General features: G+C 38.8%; 1 protein-coding gene across 1 annotated transcript; it reads left to right on the top strand.

Annotated features, from left to right (window-relative positions):
* Positions 1-6,798: 6,798 nt before the first annotated feature.
* On the top strand, positions 6,799-7,347 carry LOC145122090 (uncharacterized). Its single transcript, XM_079057753.1, has one exon. It carries the CDS (start codon positions 6,799-6,801, stop codon positions 7,345-7,347), a length of 549 nt encoding a protein of 182 aa, XP_078913879.1.
* The last annotated feature ends 2,695 nt before the right edge of the window (positions 7,348-10,042 follow it).

Here is a 10,042-nt window from a genome sequence, read left to right as displayed (position 1 = left end):
ACAATACGGTTGGGACCTGGTAGTGACTATTGGGTCGAAGTAATGGATTGTGGTTTAGTATGAATGGTTATGTGGGCAGTGAGTGGCACAAAAAGATGCTTAGGCTATGGTAGCCTTGTCTTTTGGGACTCTTAGGATCCTGATGGTTGGGCCAAGTGTGAGGCAGACAGTATCAGCGGTGGCTAGGTATCTTTATATCCAGGTTTAGTGAAGGGTTGTCGTGAATCAGATGATTTCGGTAAGAATACAAGTGTAGATTCTTAGATCTCCAGTTGTGAGTCATATACCGAGATGGTTCTTGGGGGAAAGTCGCATTGGTAATCGCGAGTGTGGTGTCCAAGGTCTTTGCTTCTGTAAAAATTGAATTAATGAATGTATACGCCAAAGGTATCAGTGGAGGGGTTCAGGGTTGAAGGATGGTTTCTGTTTTGATGATAGATCAGGTTCTTGTGATTGTATTTTGGTTGGTTCTACCTGTGTGGGGTTCGGAATTTTCAGCAGCGGTATGTTGGTTCAGCAAATAAAGGAAACAATGTCTTGTTCAACACTAGAAGGTTTATCTCCCAGCTTGTCTCACATTGTTCATTATATCCATAGGATTTGTTATCATCAGGATGAGCCTTTTATCGAGGGCATATATGTTCCTTCGGTCAAGTGAAAAGTTTCTGACATCAGCATGTGGTTTGCAATTCAGTTTTCTAGTGGGATCCTCAGGTAATCAGAAGTTGAGTAGTAAATTTGGAAGACAAGTGGAATGGAATTAGCAATATTTCAGTATGGGCCTTTTCGGGAGATTGCCATGATTGGTAAGGTTACTTGCAGATTGGACTTTCCTGAGGAGCTCGGTCAGATTCCCAGCACTTACCATGTTTCGCAGCTGCGAAAGTGCGCATTATATAAGGATGCGGTGATTTCATTATATGATATTCAGGTTGTTGAGCGCCCGAATTATGTTGAGAGGCCGGTAGCTATTCTGAAAAGGAAGGTAAAGGTTTTGCGTGTCAAGGAAGTACATTTGGTAAAGGCACGATGGCAGCACCAGAGGGACTCCAAGTGGACCTGGGAGCTGGAGGCTGAGATGTGGGAGCATTATCCAAATTTGTTCACCATAGCAGACTTCAAGGACGAAGTCTAGTTCAAGTGGGGGAGAGTTGCAACATCCTGATTCCCAAGTATGAGATTCATTTCCTTAAGCATGTTTTTCCATTTGAACTCGGCGTGTTGGTAGCCTCAACTTGGCGTGTTGAAGGACTTTTGGGCCGCGTATTTTCATGGACCAACACGGTGAGTTGGTGAGGGGGAACTCGATGAGTTGGTGGCTGGATGAGCAACCCTAAATCTTAGGTTTTTTCACCCTATATAATCCCCTTAAGTCCCTAGGGTTGATCTTTTATCAGCCTCCAAACCCCCCTAATCATCATTCCCTCTCATTTGTAAGCTAGTGTGGTATTTTAGAGCAAAAGAAGAAGAAAGTAAGAAGAAGGAAGCAAGGATCTAGCAAGCAAATCCCTCATCTTCAGTTTGGCAAATTTTTGGACCTTTGTAAGGGTCCAAGATCTGATCTTTATCCTTCTATGTAGCTAGATCTTGAGTTTTATCCCCTTTTCTCCTCATTCTTGGATGTTGCAATCGTTGGACCTTATAAAGTTTGCAACTTTGTGAATCTCCAGGTCTAGGTGACCTTGTAGTGGTTTGGATCTGGTCTTAAGCCAAGTTTTGATGCAATGCATGGAGTTTAGGTCATATTTTCCCCTTCTTACCCATTTTGGCTTCAAGACATGCATTGGACATGCATGTCTATAAAGCACCAACCTTGGGTTGATTTAGAGGCTAGTATCACTTTTGGAAATGTTGGGTTTCCAGATCTCAAGGATTTTGTGCTTAATGGTTAAGTCTTTGAATCTTTAAGCCTTGTGGAAGGATTTTTGAACACTTAGAGTGGCCCCAAAGAATAATGTTAGAAACTTTATCCTTTTTGATAACATTTGAGGTTGGATCTGAGTCTTGGAGTCCCTGAAGTCGTAGGATCAGCTGAATGTATTAAGCTCTGTAGTGATTATAGAACATGGTTTGGCATGCGGAATTAGAGATTGCACAATGAACACAGTGATTTCGGTGTTTAAGAGATGTATTGATTATGTATTGTGTTACAAAAGGGATCTAGATCTAGTCTACATAAGTAACACGCACTTACACACTCAACGTGTACACCTCTCAAGCACACCTCTACAAGTAGTATGAACCCACCTTATATAGAGGTGTTTACATGTCTCTCTCTCACTCTCTATCTCATGAGTCTAAAGGCTAATACACCACATGCAAGTGGGTTTTACAAAAGTCAACACATTACAAAGTCATACATGGAAAACTTTGCACCCCAACATTCTCCCCTTCAAAGTTAGGAATGGATGACCCACTTCAAATCTTCCAAAATCGAGCAACTACGCGATCCGAGCATCAAGGGTGACACATGTCGAAACGAACATCAATCTTCAATTCTTCCATGATTTTTCAAATTGGGCTCTAGGATGTGAGATCATACAAACCGAGCATCAACGAATGATCACGAGCTTCTCAAACTCCAAATTGATCACCAAAAGTTGAGCACAAAAGCACACCCTAAAAATCTTCAATAAAACCAAACCTATTTCGAAAATAAATCACTTCCGAACTTCCAATTGCATCATTTCGTCAGCTTCAAAATTTCAAGGTCACTTCGGTCTTCAAATCCGCGTAATATGAAAAATTTAAGTTCGAATTTCCATATAAATTTCTCCCCCTTTTTATAATCGAAATTTGATTATAAAACCTTCAAGGAAAAGAGAACGTGCTCTATTCGAAATTTTTCGTGTCAAAACTCCCCCTTAACATGTAGCATAAACTTTGTGCTTTAATCCGAAAAATCCAAAAAATATTCAATTTTTAACTTCGTTCACGGACCGTCTTTGACAAAATTTCTCAAAAATGGGTAGAAATTGTCAATTTCAAAATTTTGCAGTGACCCGGTGCGCCCAAAACAACCAAAAATACAAAACTCTCCCCCTTTTCCGAAGCTGAGTAGAAAGCGTCAATTTGCATAAACTGCAGGGGCCTGAAATGTATTTTCTTCAATTTTTCAGCAAAATCATTCCTTTTTCGAAATTGGGCAAAAACTGTCAAACTTTCGAAACATCAATGACTGATGTCGAAATTTCTGCTTTGTGGCCCAAAATATCGAAAATTAACCCAAATGTCGAATTTGGGTAAAAACTGCCAAAAATTCGAAATTGCATGGCTGACTTTCGAAATTGTTGTTACTTGCATCAAATTGTCGAAAATGCCCACATACTGTCAAATTGTTAAAAATTTTCAAGGGCAGTTTTCGAAAATTCTTCCTCCTTTTTCAAAACTGTCGAAAAAGTACTCCAAATGTTGAATGTGTGCAAAAGGTGTCTAACTTTCGAAAGTGCAGGGACCATTTTCTAAACTTCATGTTTTCTTCTTCCCAAAATCTAACGAAAATACTCGGACCATATTAACGAAAGATTTTCAACACCAATTTAACGAAAGCTAAGGCATCCGCAGCCTAATCTCCTCTGAACCATTTGGCCACTGAATAAAGATTTCGTTAATACAGAGCTTCTCAAATCATCCACATCAACTTGCTTGCTTTCGTTCATAACACCAAAAAAAAAATTTCGACTTCCTGACATTCAATTATCCAGACTTCAAACATCGTCATCCTTCTCTTTTCGTTCACCCAAACATCAACCATTCGAATCTTATTCACCTAAACATCGACTTCTCAAAGTTCGTTCTTCAGCTTTATACATCATCAACCAACAAATAAACTATTCCAACACTTCGTTAATCGACATCAAAAATCAATCTTCCCAAAACCAACAGCCATTCGAAAAAACATCTCGTCTTCAATCAGTTCGTTCTTTGATCGATTCAAATCATTCAACTTTAACCATCGATTCCAAATCAACATCCAATGCTTCGCTTTTAAAGTCTAAATCAAACCCGATTGATTTCCACTCAACAATCGACTTCAACCACAATCGAGTTTTCTAATCGATTTTTGGTTTCTCAGTCAACAATCGATATCAATAATCCTTTCCCCTTAGAAATCAAAATCCATTCTTCAATTCGTGACATCGATATCATTGATTTTAAACCATCTCAGTCGATTTTAACATCTATTCAACACCAAGAGATCAAATTCGCTTTAACATCTATCTGATATGAGTTCTTCAAATGATTGATACAAACCGATCATCCAAAAATCGAAATCAATTCCAAATAATTTCTAACAAACTCAAGAATCGGTCAAAATCAAATAAACATCCAAGAAGATTTTGAATCAAATACGACTTGTAGTCAATCAACAATCAACCAAGGAATTATCGATTTCAATGCAAATCGAGTTTCGATTTTATCGATCTTGATTTTTATGTTGACCTTCTTGATCAGATTGTCTTAACCCTCAATAATATCGAGTATCTGACTTCAAGTAATGCGAATTGGAGGAATTTGTAAAAGTGGGCTCAATGAGCAGTAATATCAAGATTTGGATTTGGGCTTTCAATCGAATAATATGACAAGTAATCGGATCACAATATTATAGGATTAATATAAAAAAATGAACAGTAACTGAGTGATATTTGGGCTTGAATCAATATATAATAACCGAGAATAAACTTTGCCTTGAAAATTGGATTGATGAACAGTAACTTTGAAATATTTTGGAATTTGATTTTATCTTGGAATTTTTTTTTGATCTAAGCAACAATAAATGGATCAATCAATAGGGTGAAAACAAATTTCGATCCACTGAGACAAAACGATCAAACACTCAAGAACGCAACGCACAAATTCAATCAAGATTAAGAGAGATCATAGAGAGAGACTCACCAAAAATGCTCCAATTGTGATGATGGTAGCCAAACCGGGAATCGTTTCTTCAAAAAATCATGTTGATCTTCGAAGACCCGCTCTGATCCCAATTGTAGTGATTATAGAACATGGTTTGGCATGCAGAATTAAAGATTGCACAATGACCACGGTGATTTCGGTGTTTAAGAGATGTATTGATTATGTATTGTGTTACAAAAAGAGATCTAGATCTAGTCTACATAAATAACACACACTTACACACTCAACTTTTACACCTCTCAAGCACACCTCTACAAGTGGTATGAACCCACCTTATATAGAGGTGTTTACATGTCTCTCTCCCACTCTCTATCTCATGAGTCTAAAGGCTAATACACCACATGCAAGTGGGTTTTACAAAAGTCAACACATTACAAAGTCATACATGGAAAACTTTGCACCCCAACAAGCTCGGGCAAACTCGAAAAGTTTGCAAGCCAACTCGACGTGTTGGATGGGATTTTTCCGACCTTCTGATTACGGTAGGAACTCGACGAGTTTATTGGTACACTCGACGAGTTGGGTCAACATGCACTGTTGACCTTGACCGTTGACTTTGACTTTGACCATGGTTGACCAAGTTTGACTTCTAAGGGTATTTTAGGTATATTTGGGTTTTGAGGGAATTGGTCACATGGTGTTTGTAGGCATTTGAGTCGGGAGCTGAGATTCGGAGAAAGACCTTATCAGTTCTGCACTACTTGAGAGGTGAGTGTTCCTCACTATACTTGTTGGGTCTTTCGATTGATTATCCTGATTATTACATGATTGAGTATTATAGTAATCTGTTAGATGTGTATCCTGGTAGATAGGATAATGCTATACTTATTGACATGTAAGATCTCTGGTTGTTTGTTGATTGAGTATATGTTTATGAGTTATGTATATGTCACAATGTGTGTGTGGTTGGGTTGAGGTGGTCCTGCTTTGTGCTGAAGGCCAATAGACCCAAGGCGGCCCGAATAGACTAAAGGCCTGGAGAACGGTCCAGACAGGCTGAAGACCCGATGCGGCGGTCCAAACACGCTGAAGGTTCTGTATGCATGTTGTTGTTGTGATATCTATGATTATGTGTTGTGGTGGTATTTTTGGGGGAAAACTCACTAAGATTTGGGCTTATAGTTTTGAATTATGTTTCAGATACTTCAGAGGATCACGGGAAGGCGAAGGCGTGATCGTGCACCTCCTCATGTTTTGTTTCATGATTTTGGGATTACTCTGATATTGAACTCGTTTTGAAAACTATTTGTAAACAATAGTGGTTTTTGACTTTAATTTAAAAGTTTAAAATTTCTAAGAATTTTATGGATGTTACATTACCGTTTCATGGTCATTATGAGTTGGTTAACTCGGAAAATAGAGGGCTTTACATTGAAGTCTTAAAAGCCATTAGAGAGAATAGTGAAGATAATTTCAACAATACATTAGAAAAGGCTCCTAAAAACAATCAACTTATTTCCTCGAAAATTCAAAAAGATCTTGTGCAATGTTTTGCACAAGGAGTCCTTTTGAGTATTCGCCAAGAGATTGGTCAAGATGTATTTGCTTTATTAGTTAATGAATCTAGTGATGTCTCGAAAAAGGAACAAATGACTATTGTTTTGCAATATGTCGATAGTCTTGGCTTTGTGAAAGAAAGATTCATTGGAATTGTGCACGTGAAGGATACATCCTCTTTGACACTCAAAACCACCATAAATGAAGTACTTACAAATAATAAGTTGAGTTTTAGTCAGGTAACTTATTCTTTACTTTTTTATTTCAATTTAATTTAATTCCCTTTATGTGTTATATATATATATATATATATATATATATATATATATATATATATATATATATTAATAGATAAGAGGATAAGGTTACGATGGGGCTAATAATATGCAAGGGGAATCCAATGGTTTGAAAGTTTTGATATTACAAGAGAATGACACAACTTTTCATGTATTTTGCTTTGCACACCAACTTCAATTAGTGGTTATGGCTGTAGCAAAGAAGTATGATGGTGTTGGTGACCTTTTTGAGCAAATTTTGTTGGTGGTTAATGTTGTTTGTGTCTCGTGTAAAAGAAAAGACTTACTACGGGAACAAGCAAGAGAAAGGGTGCAAAAAGGGTTGTGTAGTGGGGAACTTGAAACCGGAAGAGGGTTAAATCAAGATACTACACTTGTTCGAGCAGGAGATACAAGATGGGGTTCACATTTCAACACACTCACAAGTTTGATGAAGTTGTTTGCGAATGTTCTTATAGTTATAGAATTTGTGAAAGACGATGGAGGGTCATTGGCAAACCATCAACAAGCGTCCGAAATCTTAGAATATATTAAATCCTATGAGTTCGTGTTTTCCTTATATATGATGAATGACATTTTACGCCTTGAGGGTATATTGTCAAAGCAACTTAAAAAGAAAAAGATCTATACATTTTAGAAGTAGCTTCGATGGTTAAAGGGACTATGGAGGCATTACAATCTTTAAGCAACGCGGGGTTTGCTAGCATTTTGCCAAAGGTATCCTCTATAACATCCTGAAATAGGATATGCATCGTTGACCATAACTTTTATTGCATTTTTCAAGACTAGTCCTTATTTGAGAAAAGGTGGCAATTGATTACACGGGGTGTACGCATGTGTACGCTCAGCGTACTCTTGTGCTTTGTAGGAACGTGGAGGACAGCTAGTAAGCGGGATGTACCACAGGGTACGCTGGGCGTACTAGGCTCAGAGTGAAAACCCTAATGCCTTGTGTGCCCCTATTTACGGAACATGATGGCCTCATTTCCAGCCACCATTTCCAGCCTCCAACTCCTCTCAAACCATAAATCTTGTTTCCATAGCTTGTGTGAGCATTTGTGGCTTATTGAGTGTTCTTGTGGAGTTCTTTTGTAAAGATGGAGCCTTGAAGGAAGAAGAGTTGGTGTCCAAGCTTTTTGGATTTGAGTTTTTCTGTGGTTGGTGCATCATCCAGAGGTATCAAGCTCAAAGCTTTCTCATTGTTTTGATTAGTTCATGTTTTGGTCCATTTTTAGGGTTTTATGTGTTGGATATAGTGTCTAAGTCCATAACTATATTTGGTATGTACTTGACCCGACCCAGCATGGTCCATTTGGGTTGCATGCCATTGCAATGCTTAGATAGAACAAAATGAGAGAAAGGACACTTAAGGTTTATTAATATATTATAAGTTCTAATATATTAATAATATTATTTAATTAGTATTGATCAAAGAATTAATTTGGAATTAATTAAGTGATCAAAAAGAGACTAATTAAATATATGGGGTTGATTGTGTAAATCATCAATTCTTGTATAGTGGGCTAATGATCCATGGTTTGTTGGATTGGGCTAAAACCCATAAGGTGCTCCATGGATAGTCCATGAAGGTTACAAACCCATGGATCATGGAATATGGAAAGCCATGACAATTAGGGTTTACATGGTGTATGTAACGACCCAAATTTTCGAAAGACTATATTTTTTTTCATTTTTAATTAGTCAAACATATTTCCATTAACCATGAAATCCCAAACAGATTGTTTTCAAATCCACATTCATTACAACTTTATTCAAAAACATCAGAGTGTCCCATAAAATATCAGGGAGAGAGTGCATGTCGCGCCATCAAGCCTTGCCCTTGCCCTTGGGCTCCGATGTACCTGAAACAAATCCACAAACTGTAAGCTAATGCTTAGTGAGTTACCCAGAGCATACCCCATACAATACATATACACATATCCTGATAGCTAATCAAAGCTACACACATATCACATAAGCCATGCGTACAACAGATAGGGATGTCGTGGGCTCGTCCCCATGATCTTACTCCAGGATGCCATGGGCTCTCCACATGGTCTTACACCTAAGTGCCATGGGCTCTCCCATGGTCTTTGATAGGAAAGCCATAGGCTCTCCACATGGTCTTACATCCAATTGCCATGGGCTCTCCCATGGTCTTCCATACAAGTACCATATATTTCAATAGCATACTTCCTAGCTCATACCAACTAACAAGTCACATAATACAATCTCAGCTAGGATACTACACATCATATAATGGGCCGGCCTTGGTGACTTAGACCCATTGGTACGGTGAGGAGACTCACCTCTGTTTGTTGAATACAAAAGCCGATCTCCTAACAATCCGTAACCTCCCATGCTGAATAATAATATTAGACAATGTTAGGACTTTGATTAATCAAGGGAAACCCAAACTCCAAACCCTTCCATAAGGCCCAATTAATATGTCAACGACCCAATACAGATGATATGACCCATAATTCCCAGAATGGACCAGGCCCAATAATCAAATGAGGCCCAAATAGCCTAAGGGCCCAAAACAGATTCGGCCCATCTGCATTGCGTACGCTCGGCGTACCATCCTGGTATGCGCAGCGTACTGGAACATTGGACTACGTGCGGCATACACTGGATTACGCCCAACGTACCACCCGTTTGAGCACTTTCTCCATTAAGAGCGTAATACTCATGTCCTTTACGTCCAATAGCCAGATCTAGGTCTGAAAAGATGTCCTAAGGCATAAAGTTGCCAACTTTATGCCTTTGCATGTCTCATACACACCCAACTTCTCCATTAAGACCTTTCCAAGGTCTCTAACCCATGCATGAGGCCAAATCTCCCATCAAGCTTCCATTTTTATGATACTAAAGGACCAAAGGACCTCAGATCTGTCTTTCCCATCTCCTAGAGTTGCTTAACTCACAAAGGAGGTTCAAACTCAACCAAAAGGGGGACAAACTAGAAAACCCTAGCTAGATCTAGAGATTAAGAAGGAAAGGTCCAAGCTTTTTACCTCCAGAAGCTCCTCAGGGTCAAAAATGGTCAGATCCTTGAAGCCAAATGACACTCCTAGCTTCCTTGGCAACTTCTTCTTCTTGGATGAACACTAAAAGAACCACCAATGCACTCTTAAGCTCAAGCTACACTCACAAATGATATTAGGGTTTTTAGGGACGTTTGAAGGTGAAGGAGGCTGTTAAAGATGAGGTCCAAAGGAGTTAAGGATGTTTATATAGGGCTCAAGTCCGATTTTTAGGGTTTGAACAAGCTGGCACGTACGCTCGGCGTACTCCTGGTACGCCCAGCGTACGTGCTGCTCCTCCACGTT

The sequence above is a fragment of the Lactuca virosa genome, chromosome 6 (assembly GCF_052849685.1).
Source record: "Lactuca virosa cultivar CGN04683 chromosome 6, Lactuca_virosa_CGN04683_v6, whole genome shotgun sequence".
Lineage (NCBI taxonomy): Eukaryota > Viridiplantae > Streptophyta > Magnoliopsida > Asterales > Asteraceae > Lactuca > Lactuca virosa.
The sequence above is the reverse complement of the archived record's forward strand: the minus strand, read 5'-3'. Positions and strand labels throughout refer to the sequence as shown.

Excerpts from the sequence above, each read along its gene's own strand:
- LOC145122090 (XM_079057753.1), top strand. The coding sequence starts at position 6,799 with ATGCAAGGGGAATCCAATGGTTTGAAAGTTTTGATATTACAAGAGAAT.